We start from the raw sequence: 16975 nt of genomic DNA on the forward strand, positions 1-16975 counted from the left end.
GCCCAGCAGCCGCTGGACCTGACCCGACCCGTGGTTTGGCTTCCCAGCTTGGCCTCAGACCCGCCGCCTCCCGCGCACTTGCCGGGTGGTCTGGACGGGGGGGCTGACCCCAGACAGGTGTTTGAACCTGGCTGCGGTCCTCAGCGTGGCCAGCCCTGCTGGCCTCAGGTACTGAGGGATGGGGCCCTGGCTGCTAAGGCCCCTACCCTGCCAGCTGGCTTCTCCCCCACAGGTGCCAGCTGCTCGTTGCTCGCAGAGCTGCCAGCCCTCGCTGCTCCCTGACGTGATTGTCTCTACGCTGAGAAATGGAGGCATCCACAGCTGCTCTGAATTCTAGGCCCAGTTTATGCCTTTTCTGAAGGAAAAGAAATGAGGAGGAGGGAAGCGGAAGTGTGTGTGTCCCTCTAGCAAAAACAGTCAATGTTTCTAAAACTGCACAGTGGCATAGGAGGATTCGGTAAGAACAGATGTGTGGGGAAAGAGGATGAGAAAATAGTGGGTTGTTGTTATGTACAAGAAGAGAAAACAATGAGACAATGGTGGTAAGAGGTTGCTTAACTAGCTGCAACAGGTTGTTTAGCAAGAAAAATCACACTTTTTAAATAGAAGGTAAAAAGAATATGAGAGAAAAAGATGAGAATGAAGCTGCTGCCCAGCTGTGTTACTTCAGTCATCTTGATAATTTTGTACAATACAAGGATAAACTAATTTCACTTTTGTTTCTGACAAAGTTCATATGTATTGGTTGCAATCACCAAAGAAGAATGTGCCACTAGTGTTATAAATTTCATTGTCATTATTACCTAAAGAACTTTCAGTACAATTAAATAAAACACACAAGAAGTACAAGATGGTATAAAATACAACAGAGTGGATAAGATAGTGCCAAATATTTAATTTCCTTCTGAATTATGGAAATAATACAAATTATTAGTGTAAGGAAATTACTAAAATCTGATGATTAGGAAAACACAGTTGGCAACCAAATTTAACTGAGAAAATTCTGTTTGATATGAATCTTACTTGTGCGCAGAAAAGCCGCAGACAGCTAGTTAAAATTGTCTTAGTGCAGACTTTTCTAGTTCTCACACTAAACCCAAAAGACTTGTTGAGATTTTAAGATTTCCAGTTAGGTGGCTACGCTGTTTGCCTGAAAGTACTGTGTGTACACTGCAGCCCTTGCAGCTCAAGTGCTTAATCTGAATCGAGTCAGGAAGAAAAAACCAAGATGACTGGTGCTTCTAGGGCGGTGTCCCTCTTGACATCAGTCTACTGAAGATTATAATTAATATTAGATAGCTGTAGTATTATTCACTCTAAACCTTTTTTAAAAAACAGACAAAAAAACATTAAAAACCTTACCTAAAGCTCTTATAAGCTATACATTTAGCAATAACCACAGAAAAAATGTTATTTATTGGTGTGATTTTGAAAACTTTGTTTTCTGTAAATAAGAAATTCACAGATTGTGATAGTTTTAGTGACCTTTATTGCTTATGCTGCTGAGTAGTAACGACAAGCTGAATACAGGGAAGATTCTGATGTCGGAAGGACAATCTGTGATTGAAACCATAGGAACAAGAATGGAAGGTCCCTACATTGAATCCATTGAAGCAAGGAGTTAAAACAATGAGGTTCTGTCAATACTATTGCCTTACTTCTGATTTATATCACAAGTGTCCAGTTCTGGAGTAGTGTCAAGAAAAAAGGGCATCCTTAGCTAATCTAGCCTGTTTTTAACATTAAAAATGATACCCACTTGTGCATAATGAGTATGTAAATGTAAGACGACCTTAATATAATGAATTAGGTAATTATCTAGACATGCATAGAAGCACTTTTGTTATATAAATTGTTTGCAACCAATCATGCATTTTGTTACCACTTTTCCTTGATCCTGATGTGTATATAAGACCCTCTTTGCATTTCAAGTGTGTGCTAGCTTTGTGGGGTTACCACCTAGCACCCGTCTCTGCACAGACATGAAATAACTTTGGTGCAAACTGATAACTGATGATGCAGCCCTACTTTTCTATATCTTGTCATCTTTTCGATGCAAATATCACTTGCGAGGTCCTGCTTAGCTACTAGTGAGCTAATGACAAAAAGCATGTTTGAATTTTATTGGTTAATTGAGGAGGCAATATTAGAAGTATTTAAAGCAGATGAGGAGACATCTTCTGCAGAACAGAGTAACTTTAAATTTTGTGAGCATGTTAGAAAAACTATTCTGCACATGCAGTGTAATCTTAAAATTGGTGAATACCAATACTTGCATGAAAGGGGAAGATGTACAGCTTACACGACAATTTGCACAGAGCAACACAAGATTTTAACTTTAGAGAATGCATCATTACACATCGTTCAAAACAACTTCTTACATTTTTTGAGGCCAAAAACCAAAAAAGAACAGTTGAGCAACATCCTGGATTTGCAAATTCACCAGGCAGCAGTGCTTTCATCATGCTCTTCAAACCTAGTACTCTGAAGTCAGAATAGAGCTGTAACTAAAGTGGCAGTTTTGTGCATAATTAGAAAGTGGTTGTTAATCAGCTAAGATTTAGTGTATACAAAAGAGGACAGAACACCTACAAATGGTACAGACAATGATTAATTGTTCTGATGTGGTTTTGTGATGTATCACGCCCTCATGGACGCTCATAGAATAAAGCAAGGTTTGGTTTAGTTTGGTTTTGGTTTAATTTGCCTTCCATCTGCTAGATGGTTTAAGCATGTGTAAATATTGAACTGTGATTGTATACAGAAAATCTTCATTTTGTAGTCTGATTTGGTAGCATCTTGGAGAACTTGAAGTTTCCATGGCAAGGTTAATAAGTTCAGTAGTGCATCTGGTCCCAGTGAAGGGTCACAAAAGTCCTACTGAAATCAACTGCCGATTTAGAACTGGTCTGAGACTTGGCATCTTTAGTGGCAAAAGTAGTTTACATTTAAGGTAGTCTCAGCCACCTGAATAAATGAAAAGGTAATCCTTTTCAAACTGCTTTTCCTAGATAATGTTGAACACCATAGGATCCTACTAGGCTCTCAAAACACACTCTGCTCTGAAAACATTTTCTTTGTGACATGGGAATCAGGACACTGAGAGACTGTGACAGGATTACTCCTACCCAATACAAAAAAGAATGCAGTTTGAATTTGTGTTCACAGCAACTTTTTTAGGAAGAAGAGGGGAAAGGGTAACACTATCATTTTACAAGCTTCTCAGAATACCAGAAGGTAAAGAATGTGGGTTTTCACTGACATGAAATTTCTTCCAGGCCTCAAAGTGATAAAATTACACTATATTACCATTACTGTATACCAAGAGCTGACACGGTTGCACTGGGCCCAGCTGTAGAGTAAAACATAATAAAGTTCAGAATGAGGAGGTGTAAGAGAATCTCTCAATTTTTTCCAATCCTGTATGAAAAGTCAGGTCTTCACACTAAAGTTTGAAGTATCAAAAGAGTAACTATTGCATTTAAGAGAATACAGTTCAATGCAAAACATTAATTCTTTTTGGCAAATCACTGAAAGTGTGCTTTTTGTGTGTTTTATTTTAGAGGAAGTGAATAGAAGACTGGGTGTAAAGGTCTGTTAAGTTCCAAACTGTGAAATTCAGCAATGATACACTGTGGAAAAAAGCATATTTGTGCTGTTGTTGCATGTATTATTTTGCAAGCTTTTTAATCTGCTCCTGGAAAGCTCAGCTACAGAATAATACAACTAGAAAAATCTTCCCCCAGGCAAGAAATGCCAGTACAGCAGGTCAGCTTTGTAGGGGAAAACATGCTCAAAATGTAATAACAGCATTAAAAGATAACAGAACTTTTATTATATCCCCATACTTTGATGACAGAGAAAGCAAAATCACTCGTGTGATTGGGATTGTTCACCATGAAGATGTAAAACAACTATACTGCTGGTTCTGCTGTCAGCCCGATGGAAAGATGTATGTATCAAAAGCAAAAATTGATGTCCACTCGGATAGATTTGGATTCCCTTACGGTGCAGCAGATATAGTTTGTCTGGAACCCAAAAACTGTGAGCCAACACATGTATCGATTCATCAGTCTCCACGTGGAAATACTGACCAGCTGCCAAGGTTTGAAATTAAAAACCGCAAAGCTGAGACCTTTTCTGTTGACTTCACTGTGTGCATCTCTGCCATGTTTGGAAATTACAACAATGTCTTGCAGTTTATACAGAGTATGGAAATGTACAAGATTCTTGGGGTACAGAAAGTGGTGATCTATAAGAACAACTGCAGCCATCTGATGGAGAAAGTCTTGAAGTTTTATATGGAAGAAGGAACTGTAGAGATAATTCCCTGGCCAATAAACTCACACCTCAAGGTTTCTTCTAAATGGCATTTCATGCAAGATGGAACACACATTGGCTACTATGGACAAATCACAGCTTTAAATGACTGTATATACCGTAACATGCAGAGGAGCAAGTTTGTGGTTCTTATTGATGCTGATGAAATAATTCTTCCCCTTAAGCACCCAGACTGGATGACAATGATGAGCAGTCTTCAGGAGCAAAACCCGGGGACTGGCATTTTCCTCTTTGAGAACCATATCTTCCCAGAAACCATATCTACTCATGCGTTCAACATTTCATCCTGGAATACTGTGCCGGGTGTTAACATATTACAGCATGTTCACAGAGAGCCCGACAGGAAAAATGTAATCAATCCCAGGAAAATGATAATTGATCCGCGAAAGGTGATTCAGACTTCAGTCCACTCTGTCCTACGCGCTTATGGCAACAGTGTGAACGTTCCCATGGATGTTGCCCTCATTTATCACTGTCGGGTGCCCCTTCAAGGAAGCCTTCCCAGAGAATCCCTCATCAGGGATACAACACTGTGGAGATATAACTTATCATTAATCATGAATGTTAACAAGGTGCTATATCAAACCATACTGTAAGCTCAAAAGTGAAACCTCGGTTATAAGGAGGGTAAGTGGAGAGCTACTCGTATGGCGGGGAGGCAGAGGGTATAATTTAAAGATCATATTAAAATCGCTTCGACATGAAGCCTACATCTTACAGAGATTTAGGACAACAGCCCTTTTATGTCCCGTACAAAGGTAAATGCATTTGATTTGTGAACTGAATCAAGGTATCCAGGGAAGAGAGTTTAAAAACTGAAAAAAACTGATCCCAGAAGAGTGGTTGAGGCCTCTGTCCACTTCTAGAGATGTTTGCACATAGTTTGGAAGACCCCGATGATGTCGTTTCTATATGTCCTTGCAGTCAGTTGGTATGACATACCTCTTATCAGGGATACATCCCTTCGGAGATACATTACACATCTTTGGCTCTGGAAGTTAACTGTGTTGGGGCTACAATTTTAAGTGCAGTAATGAACTTTACAGGTGTTGCAACAGGCGTTTAATGCTATGTTCTCCCCAGCAATCACTGCTTTGTATATTTAAGGTCATCTGTTACTCTCTGGAGCAAAGGTCTGTCATTTATGGCCTTCAGCACCAGAAAAAATCCCACCACAGAACTTGTACGAATGCCAACATGGCATTTTGTTGTCGGAATGATTCGACTAGCAGTTGCTGTCTCTAAAAAGTAAAAGTGCTGGCGTAAACGACTGGATTTTATCATTATGTCATTATTAAAGCTCCCTTTACTTAAAAAGAAATTTGATTTGCATTTTGCAAATATAACGGCTTGCTTGTGTTTCTCCATCTTGCACGAGGTAATCAGGCGAGCGGGCATCCAAACGCCGGGGTTGAGCCCAGAGACCTCCTACCGCCAGGCACACCACTACTGCCCTGCTCGCTCGTCTGCGCTGCTCGCTCCCGGCATGTCGCCAGCGGGAGGGTCTCCCCGGGGCATGCCGCGGGGACCCGGGGGAACGGCGCTCCCGGAGCAGCCGGCGTCCGGGTCAGGGGCGGGGTGGCCCGGCCCTGCTGGCCCGCCCGGTGGCCCTGCTGGCCCGCCCGGTGGCCCTGCTGGCCCGCCCGGGCAGACCGGCGGGCCCGTCGCGGGCCCGGCCGCCGCGTCGCCCCACCTCGCGGCCTTGCGCGGGGCCTCCCCGACGCAGGCCCCGGCGGAACCTGCGACGGCGGCGGCAGCGGCCGCGGTTCAGCTGAGGCGCGGGCGGAGGCGCGGGCGGAGGCGCGGGCGGAGGCGCGGGCGGAGGCGCGGGCGGAGGCGCGGGCGGAGGCGCGGGCGGAGGCGCGGGCGGTGCGGCCGGGAGGGCCGCGGCCGCGCGCCCCGGGAGGGCGGCGGGCAGGGAAAGGCGAACGCCGGGGGCGGAGGAGCGGGGGGAGGCGGGGGGCGGGCGCGCTGTTGGCATCTTCGTCTGCCGGGCTGCTGGGGCCGAGGGGGGTGTCGGGCTGCGGCTCCGGCTCGGGGTCCTGTAACGGCGTCGCGGGCAGAAGAGGCTCGACGGGCTCGGGATTTTATTCCCGCTCAGGAAATAGCAAATAAAATGGTGGCCAGCCGTAGCGTTATTTTTCGGTACTGGTGCTAACCACTGCATGGTAAGTTAAAGGTATACGTGGATCCTGCGGCCCAGTTTTTTGAAGTCTCTGCCTGAATACACTCCAAGCCTGGAGTTTAATTTTGGATCCAAAGAATGCGTAACTCCTCCAAAGAGTGGTTTCGGTGTGTGCTGTGGGTTGACCCTGGTAGGCTGCAGAGCACCAGCACCCCCAACCCCTCCGCCCCCCGCAGTGGGATGGGGAAGAGAAGCAGAAGGGCGGAAGTGAGTAAACAATGGCAATTTAAGAGGTAAAGCAAAGCTGTGTCTGCATGCAAAGCAAAATGAGGCGTTCATTCGTTCCTTCCCACCAGCAGGCAGGGTTTAGCCATTTCCAGGAAAGCAGGGCTTCATCACTTCTGACGGTGACTTGGGAAGACAGGTGCCGCGATGCTGCACGTCTCCCCCTTCTTCCCCCAGCTTTTATTGCTGAGCACCGGGTCATACAGTATAGAATAGGCCTTTCGTCAGTTTAGTTCAGCAGTCCCAGCTGTGCCCCCTGCAAACTGCTTGTGTCACCCTACTGGGGCAGGGAGGAGCATGAGAAACAGAGAAGGCCTTGATGCTGTGTAAGCACTGTACAACAACAGCTAAAACAGCAGTGTGTTTTAAACACTGTTTTGGTCACAAAGCCAAAACACAGCACACTACAAGCTACTATGAAGAAAATTAACTCTGTCCCAGCTAAAAGAGGTACAGTGTGAAAGACAAAAAGGTGAAATAACAATCTTAAATGTTGTCATGCATTTTTTATTTTGCCTGATCTATTTCTTTTCAAAGGACACAAAGTCTAATTGTTTACAATAGGAGAAATTGGGCTTAGGAACGTACAGCAGATTATAACAGAGAAGTTTAGTGTACAGGGAAGTGTGTGTCAGTTCTAATGGCACAAATTAAGTATACAGCAACACTGTATATTGGTCTGGTTTACCTTCTTTGTATTTAGAATAGAAATGGCCAGCTTAATTTTTTTTAGAGCAATATTTTGTGAATAGTGGAATAATACTGCCCTCAGTTTAATCCTTCAAACAATATGCTTCTGACTTCAGAACATATAAAGAGAGGAAGAACGTTGATGTTTCAAAGAGTCTGAAAAAGATAAGCTATCAAAAGATTAGCAACAGATGATATAGGTAAAGATGGTAAATGATTGTTAGTCTTTGGAATTTTTATTTTTATTTAAGCACCAGTGGCTTGTGTTGTTACTTTTGGGGAACACCATAAAGCAGAGGACAGGGAATAACTTTTTCCAAAAATAATAAATTAATAAGGCTATTAGTGGCGGCTTTTTAGTTAGACCCTGGATAAACCAGAGATTGGGCTGTTTATTGTTCCTATACTACTGAATCTAATACTGCATATTAGCGACTGAAACTTTGCAATCACCTCTCGTCAATTGCCCCTTATCCTTACCCTAGATCGGGAGATATAGTAACAAGCTGAGTTATAAAAAATTAAACTCCATGTAGACATTGCAAAGATACTGAAATGAGCAGCATAGAAGGTCTTCAGCTGTCTCAGTGCAAAGAAAACAAATTACAAAGGAAGGCCACAATGCAGAGAACATGTGGGGGAGATTAATAATGACCTAGGAATGGCTCTTGAACTAAATTAGCACTTTGTTCCACCCTTTAGGAAGGACAATGCTAATGGTGGAGTGTAGGGTTCGGCGTTCGGAAGGTCTCGCGATGTCACGGAAAGTTAGAGGGTTAGTCGCGGCCTTGTGATGTACCTGTAATCCCGCCTCCCCTTGTTAGTATAAAAGGAATTAACTGCGCAATAAAAGGCGGAAGTTGGCGCTCACACTGTGTGTGTTATCTGTCTCTTTCCCTGGTCCGGGCCGACCAGTGATCTAAGCGTGGCACCTTGATGTGTAGCGAATGCTACAGTGGAGGGTTAAAGAAAGATGACGGAAAAGAAGGTCTGAAAATAGAAGTTGTACAGCAAAGGTAAAAAAACATTCCAGTTGGAACGTGATAATGAATAATTTCCATTCCAAAATTCTAAGAAGACGGACATAGTGGGACAATGTGGCAAAAGAAAGCATGAGCAGTTCCTCGGTTTAGGAAGGGAAAAAAAGATTACTTAAGTATATGCAAGTTTGTAAGTGCAATCTTGATCACATACAAGGTTTTAGAGTAGATTTTAGAAGGACTATGACAAAAGAAATAAGGAGAAATGTGATTAATTTGAGCAACCTGATCTAGTGAAAGATGTCCCTACCTACGGCAGGGGGGGTTGGAAGGAGATGATCTTTAAAAGTCCTGTCCAACCCAAACCATTCAATGATTCTATGATTCTAACTGGGGCAAGAGCTCTTTATTATGACCTTGCTGCAGAAGAAAACACATTGTGTAACAGCACTTGGCTGAAAGACTGGATAGATGTATTAATCTTTGGCTGATGACAGGCTCAGATGTGTCTGTGCAATGTGATGCATCTGCAAAAAATGTAATCCTAGCATATGTTAAGAAAGAAAATTTCCAACAATGATGAAGGCTTATCACTGTCAGGTACAAATGGACAAGCAACGGAGATTTCTGGTCTCCTGTGCTATAGATTAATTGAAAGTAGGCCAACTGCACAGATGCAACTGTCAAGGAAGAGTGTTTCTTATGAGATGGTATTAGAACAGTCTGTCTTGTTTAATGAAAAAGTAGCAACTATGAAGACTAGGAGGTGATATGACTGCACTCAATAAATGCAATAGAGAGGAAGAAAGGCTCTTTACTATTAAGGGGAATACTGAAAAAGAACAAACTGGTGCAAAGTAGCCATTAATACCATTAGCCAAATTTAGTATTAAACCAAATCTGCATAAATTGTATCATGTTCTATTTGCATAGTAACTGTAATTAAAAGACACAAAACCAGAATGAATTATTGTTGTTGTTACTGTTTTTATAAAATAAACTCTTTTAAATATGCTGGAAGCATATGTTTGAAGTTAAAATTTGCCAAGTACTGTCTATAGTGAGGAAATATAAATGTAATGTTCCTAATTAATCTGACTTACTTACATATTTTCTGACTACGTATCTGTGCTGTTAATTTCAGGGGATCAAAATTAATGAGTCACATGTTGGGAAAACCATGAATTCCACTCCTCAAATAATTACATATTTCTTTTATTTAAGATTCTGTGTTCTGGTGTGTCTTGAGTTCTATATTTTGCTCTTTTTCTCTGCTTCTAGAACCTCCTGTTGTTTCAGATCGCTCTTACAGTTCCTCATCAGAATCTGTATTTACCTATTTTAATTAGGCCTGTAGTATGTTACTAAAAAAATTATTGCCCAAGAAACACAGATATACAGTATATTTTTCTAGTTCTCTCTAAGTATGTGTGTGAACTGCAGATATATTAACATGCAAGATTAATTTCCAGAAGGAAACTTAAGTAGGCTTAAAAAAATGACCTAAAAGTGCCTAGGTTTGATTTGCTTCAACAGCTCCACACTCAAGTTTGTAATTTAGATTAAGGTCTTGGGAGGCAACTGTATGCTTTGCTCAAGAGAAGGAAAACTTGTTTTTCTGGTAGGTGTGGCTGCTGTTACCGACCTTAAAGAACACCAGCCATCTGAAATAAAATGCGTTGGCAAGTGTCTTAGATATCACACCAGCATTTTCCTCAGTACTGTTCTGTATTGAACAGTTCTTGCAATTTATCTTAAAAATATTTAAGTTTTTATCTGGTTAGAATAAAGACCTTGTATATTATACCTTAGCAAAAAAAAAAATGGAGGACTGAATGGAACTTCACTCAGCTGTCTGCTTTAAAAGGTACTTTTTCCTTTCTGATGGTTACTGTTCAAAACACAGTTGAAAAGACATACTTTTTTATTGTTGTTCATTATTTATAGCTAGCAAAAGCAGAAGAAATAACAGGTAATAAATTCGTTGTATTATTTACTGTTGACATGTTTTGATACTTCTTTAGGAAAAGCTATTTATTCTATAAGACCGAATAATATTTTAAGTCATAAATAGGTAAGACTGAGGAAAAAATGTTAAATGTGACCTACTCTATGTTGTAAGAATGCTAAAATATATAACAACCTGGGAATAAGAACGCTCAGGGGAAACTTTTTGTCTGACTTCAGATTCATTAATAAAAAGACTTACAAAATTTGAGTTGTTCTTAGTCACGAATCTCGAGCAGAAAGTTGCATGACAGTAGCAGGCTCTTATCATGTATTTGCAGTTCTGCTCTAAATTGTAAGGACTTCTAGGGGCGACTCTCAATTTCAGAGACAGAAGAGTCAGTGCTGTCCGCTGCTGCTGTTCTGCTTTGTGCCTAGTGTGATGTAGTGAGATTTCTGGTGCCGTACGACTGTTGTGGTCTGTAAAGCAATTTCTTGGTAGCTAGGAAAGGCTGCTATAAATTGTATCATCAGCCTTGACAAATGGGGCATTTTAAGGGGTGTGTTGTGACCATAGTTCTCCTTGCTTTGCTTTTTCAGGAAAGAGCAATTGTGAAAATATTGCACATTACTCTGAAGGCGTGGGCAATTATTTTTTGCCTAAACTCAGTTGAGGTTCAGAAGCTAGATTGCTGTATTCAGAAGCTAGATTTTACTGGCTGGAAACTATTGTGTTTAAACAGAAAACTGGACCCTAGGGGAATTTTTCAAGCCAAGCAGTGAAGTTGCCAGTGAATTTAGGCACTTCCAAAGTTATGAAGCTGCTGAGTATGATATTTGGATCAAAGCTATGGTTTTAGGTTCTTTCTAGTTTTGTATCTTTCTTTCTTTTCTTTGAAAATGCTAGTTTTCTGTTCTATCACAAAACCGTATCAAGATAGAGGCTCTCAAAATAGCTTTACCCAATGTATGAAATGAAGAAAAAAAAAAAAAGTATGAAATATTGGGTTTAATTATTATTTTAGAATAGACTGAGTAATATGCTTTGGAAAAATATTTTTAGATATTTAACATGTGCATACTCTCTGAAGATACTTAGATTACTAAATACTTAAGCAAGTGATTTTAAGAGTCTTGGTAAATAAATGAAAGGACAAGAAATATGAGACTTTTCCAATATCTGCTACACATACGACATTGCTACCTGTTTTAGCTATAAAATATATACCTAGAAATCCGGGTCTTTTATTGGCATGGGTTTTTTTCTCAGCAGCTGGCTTTATGCAGCAATGACATGTCTACTAGAAACATTCCCTTCATCTTGTGCAATAGAGTCAGTTTACTCCATCTTGGCATTTTAACCCACACTTCTTGCTGGCAGTCGGGGATACTCTCTTCTACCAGTCCAGCTTTCTGATCTAATATGTATTTGATTAATCTGGGGCACTCTTCTTCCAAGAATCTCTGTGGTGCAAGCAGGCCTTCAAAGAGACTTGCTGTCACCTTACTGTTACGGATCATATCTGGATGCCTGAAGATGAATTTGTAGAGGAAACTTTAATCTGAGCAACATTTGCAGAAATTACTGCTTGGGAATGCCATGAACTCCCTGTCAGGCATTAACACTTGCTAGCATGTGAGTGCTGCTAAAGACTTTGGCCATCCAGGTACACAAGGATGCCTGTCTGGTCCTGCAGCAGCAAGAGTTTTAAGACCTGACCCCCAGACCATGCCAGGAGCTGAGCCAGCATTAATGCAGTGTGAGGAGGCCCAGATCTCTAGCAAGCATAAATGAGGCGACCTTCCCTTGCAAGTAGGGTAGAGCTGATGATAACTGTGAATAAGAAGTTTTATACCTGCATAGATTTCACCTGTCTTCTGCTGAATTGTATGAATTGACCTTCCTCTGTATGTATTGTCTCATCTGTGGTGAACTGCAAGTTAGGGAATTTATTTAGACTTTAGAGATTGTGTCTGGACCATCATGAGCAATCCCCAACTGCCATGTTTTTTATGAACTTGATTAATTCTCTATGCATTTAATTTATATATCTGCCCCTAACTTGTCTGTGGGAGGTCCAGTTGAGTTTTTTTGTGTGTACAATTTACACATACACTGTGTGTGGGAAAAAAAAAAGCTTTTGTTTTTTTAAAAATTACTGCTTAATCATTTAATTGGATGTTCTGAAACTTGGATTATAGAAAATAATGAATAATGGCTCCTTGTTCTCCTGTATATAGACCTCTATCATATTCTCTCACAGAACCCGCCATGTACAGAAGCTGTTCCACACGTCTGACATACAGAGGCATTCAGGGTGTCACATACTGCATCGTCCATCCCATTAAAGGTGTCTTCTGTGATTGATTTTTCATAAAAACACAGCAGCTAAGTCTCTGATTAAGTCAGTGCACAGTGATAGAGGTTTGCCCCCCACAGTGTCTGTGAAATTCTTGAGCAATGATCATGAGTCAATATTATCTTATACTACATATTTTCTTTTCTGCAGATGCAGCAGCATAAAGTGCAAGGACAAAGAAATTTGCATCCACGTTTAGATACATTCAGAATGTTGTGTGGTGGGAAAAAATCTTACTTGGCTGCTGCTGTGTGCATTATTACTGTAACTTCAATGGTCACACTTTCTTATCTTCAGTTACAGACACTTTCTCACCTGCCAAAAATAATTCAAGAAGGTAGCAGATGTAGAGGGAAGATTACCAATAGCACAATAACAGCATTAAAAGATAACAGAACTTTTATTATATCCCCATACTTTGATGACAGAGAAAGCAAAATCACTCGTGTGATTGGGATTGTTCACCATGAAGATGTAAAACAACTATACTGCTGGTTCTGCTGTCAGCCCGATGGAAAGATGTATGTATCAAAAGCAAAAATTGATGTCCACTCGGATAGATTTGGATTCCCTTACGGTGCAGCAGATATAGTTTGTCTGGAACCCAAAAACTGTGAGCCAACACATGTATCGATTCATCAGTCTCCACGTGGAAATACTGACCAGCTGCCAAGGTTTGAAATTAAAAACCGCAAAGCTGAGACCTTTTCTGTTGACTTCACTGTGTGCATCTCTGCCATGTTTGGAAATTACAACAATGTCTTGCAGTTTATACAGAGTATGGAAATGTACAAGATTCTTGGGGTACAGAAAGTGGTGATCTATAAGAACAACTGCAGCCATCTGATGGAGAAAGTCTTGAAGTTTTATATGGAAGAAGGAACTGTAGAGATAATTCCCTGGCCAATAAACTCACACCTCAAGGTTTCTTCTAAATGGCATTTCATGCAAGATGGAACACACATTGGCTACTATGGACAAATCACAGCTTTAAATGACTGTATATACCGTAACATGCAGAGGAGCAAGTTTGTGGTTCTTATTGATGCTGATGAAATAATTCTTCCCCTTAAGCACCCAGACTGGATGACAATGATGAGCAGTCTTCAGGAGCAAAACCCGGGGACTGGCATTTTCCTCTTTGAGAACCATATCTTCCCAGAAACCATATCTACTCATGCGTTCAACATTTCATCCTGGAATACTGTGCCGGGTGTTAACATATTACAGCATGTTCACAGAGAGCCCGACAGGAAAAATGTAATCAATCCCAGGAAAATGATAATTGATCCGCGAAAGGTGATTCAGACTTCAGTCCACTCTGTCCTACGCGCTTATGGCAACAGTGTGAACGTTCCCATGGATGTTGCCCTCATTTATCACTGTCGGGTGCCCCTTCAAGGAAGCCTTCCCAGAGAATCCCTCATCAGGGATACAACACTGTGGAGATATAACTTATCATTAATCATGAATGTTAACAAGGTGCTATATCAAACCATACTGTAAGCTCAAAAGTGAAACCTCGGTTATAAGGAGGGTAAGTGGAGAGCTACTCGTATGGCGGGGAGGCAGAGGGTATAATTTAAAGATCATATTAAAATCGCTTCGACATGAAGCCTACATCTTACAGAGATTTAGGACAACAGCCCTTTTATGTCCCGTACAAAGGTAAATGCATTTGATTTGTGAACTGAATCAAGGTACCTTGTAAGAGTCCACAGTGATCGAGTGCTGGTTAAGAATTGGGTTCCTCAGATAAAGTCTTTACTGCACCTTTGTAAGATGTGAGAGCTGAGGTATAGTGAGAAGACAGATAGCTCTTTTATATGCCTACAACTATGAAAGGTCATTATTAAAGGCCTAGGAAGTGACCATGCAGATATTAGAAAGTTAATGTACCGATTTCCAGCTCTCTTTTTCTTTTCCCTTCTTCATATATGTTTTAGCTAGTACAATGAACCTGTAAACTACCTGAAGAAGGAATGAATTAATTTTTGGTTATTTGTATCTCTGAAGTGCTTGGTGGATAAAAAAATACAGCTGTGCTTAGTGGTGCCTGTTAAAAGATGGCTTGGGACAGCATCTCCCAAATGAAGAGCTGCATTGGCTTTAACACTGTAACTCATTATAATCACAGATGCAGGATGAGAAGACACACCACCTGTAGCACTGGAACTGTCACTTGTTAGAGGTATTTCTTCTTAAGGGAAATGGGAATTTTTAGCAGAGCCATGAGTCATTTAATGATACCAAGGATCAATGCAGATGGTATTACTTCTGGAAGATGTAAAATGACTTTGGTTTCAATTAAAAAAAGAATATCGGTACTTCTCAACTGACTCAGCTAATGCAAAAGTTTTCAACCTATGTACAAAAAATACAACTACAGTCATTAGTATCAAAGGTAACGTTGCTTAATTCTTGCAGTTTGTATGTCACTGAGTACAAAATTTGTATGTACCATGTTGAGTAAAAGATAAACAAATAGATTGTGAAAATAATTGAGCAAAATCTACCAGTTTCAACTATAAAAAAATGAACCCCTTATATTCTTGGAAATAGTGTTTGTTAAAGTGGTGATGTATTGTAACACTAAACAGCTGTTGGAGTTTTGCTGATCTAAATGACTGTTCAGCTGTTTTTTTGAGACATGTAAGTTTAAGAAGGGTGATGCCTCTTTTGTTACCCACAGCTGTTCTGAATTACTTAAGTGGTAGATACTGAGTTGTGTTGGAAAGCTTTAACCAGAGGTAAGGGATACAGATTGATGTTGAAGAAAAAGAGGCTATTGTGAACTGAAAAGAAGGCTATTTCCAGATGGAAGGATGGATGGATGAACAACTACTTATGATACATAATAGTTTTTTTTCTCTCGAACCTTGATGCCTCATAACAAACTGTTTCTTCATTCACAAAAATTAGACATCTGGTGGATTTTATTCCTTTATGTGATGGGTAAGTCGAATTATGTTGCTTCCTTATGTAGGTGTAACAGTACAGAAGCTGTGTCTTTTCCAACCTTTATCTGAAAATACTGTGAAGTAGTTGTTCACTTCTGCTGAAGGGTCAGATGGAAAGCAAAGCAAACAAAAAAACATTTGGTCACTGTAGTTTCACAGTTTCAGTCATATTTTTTCTGTTTGCTAAGCCCCAAAGCTATGTCCATTGTACTGATGTGCCAATGTGTTAGAACCTTCCTATGAAGGGATATCTGGAGGCACTGATAGTCTGACACTTTGGTGTGTGACAGATGTGTATGTTTGAGAGCAGGTATGCTTTTTGTAATTTCTACACCAGTGTCATGTTTTCATTCCTTCATCTGTTTTGTGGTGGCACATGGAGCTCTGTCATTAGTGGATTAGCATCATTAGCTAGTAAGTGTCCAGGTGGAACTTTTATTTGGAAGTCTTCAAGAGACAGTCTGTAAATAACTGTTTGCTAATTATGTTTATAATAATAATCACCTGCTATGTAACAGCCTAAAACTTCATTTATAAAACTAAAAGGGTAGAAGAGCAGTGTAGTGTGTATTGGGTGCTTCTTATCATGCGGTTCTGCTTGCATACTCTGGGAAAAATGCAGAAAAGGAAAATTTACAGTTCTTAATTTGTTTGAAATTTTCTGCAACTTGTGAAATACTTGTGGCAGAATCCTTTTCCAACCACCACTCTGCAGCTTTTAACAAACTGTAGTACTTGCTTCACAGTGGCAGCAACATCTCCCAAAGTCTGTATCAACAAACTCTGGCAGCTATATTAACATCAAAGGTGCCTGATGCAGTGGTACTATCTTGCTTGGCAAGAGGTCCATTTAGAATTTTAGCCTCATATAGTTTAGAAGGGGCATCTGGAAGTCCAACTCCCTGCTCAAAGCAGGGTAAGGTAGCATGACATGCTCAGGACTTTGTTTAGGTAAGCTGGACGCACAGTCTCTCTGGGCAACTTGTTCCAGTCTTAAACTACTGTCACAGCAGAGAAGAGCTAGTTGGAATTTCTCTTCTTGCAACATGTGACCATTGGCCCTTGTCCTGCTGCATGATGATGAGATGAGTCTGACTTTGTCTTCTCTATACACCTTCTTATTAGGTAGCTGGAGACAGCAGCAGTGCCGCCTCACCCCATGCTCGCCACCACCTTCCCTTCCCCACCATTCTCTCTCTGGAAGACTGAACTCAGCTCTCAGTTTCTCAGACATCTTGTGCTCCTTCTCCTTGTTCCTCTCTATGGCCTCTCACAGGACTTGCTCCA

The 16975-nt window shown here is 40.9% G+C and overlaps 2 protein-coding genes across 3 annotated transcripts; both read left to right on the top strand.

Annotated features, from left to right (window-relative positions):
- Window positions 1-3624: 3624 nt before the first annotated feature.
- On the top strand, window positions 3625-5609 carry LOC142043612 (uncharacterized). The gene is given in 2 exon segments (XM_075054981.1): window positions 3625-3673; window positions 3676-5609. Coding segments are annotated over 2 exon segments (1311 nt in total). The 3' UTR covers window positions 4938-5609.
- Window positions 5610-8361: 2752 nt separating this feature from the next.
- LOC142043519 (uncharacterized) lies at window positions 8362-15827 on the top strand. 2 transcript variants are annotated; one of them, XM_075054762.1, is made up of 2 exons: window positions 8362-8457; window positions 12879-15827. In XM_075054762.1, exon 2 carries the CDS (start codon window positions 12879-12881, stop codon window positions 14232-14234), a length of 1356 nt encoding a protein of 451 aa, XP_074910863.1. In that variant the 5' UTR covers window positions 8362-8457; the 3' UTR covers window positions 14235-15827. The 2 variants fall into 2 exon arrangements, with proteins under 2 accessions (XP_074910863.1, XP_074910862.1); XM_075054761.1 differs by lacking the exon at window positions 8362-8457 and adding an exon at window positions 10051-10288.
- Window positions 15828-16975: the final 1148 nt, after the last annotated feature.

This window comes from Buteo buteo, chromosome 23, assembly GCF_964188355.1.
Source record: "Buteo buteo chromosome 23, bButBut1.hap1.1, whole genome shotgun sequence".
Classification (NCBI taxonomy): Eukaryota; Metazoa; Chordata; class Aves; order Accipitriformes; family Accipitridae; genus Buteo; species Buteo buteo.

What these genes read in the sequence shown, in the direction of transcription:
- LOC142043519 (XM_075054762.1), top strand. Translation starts at nt 12,879, where the DNA reads ATGCAGCAGCATAAAGTGCAAGGACAAAGAAATTTGCATCCACGTTTA.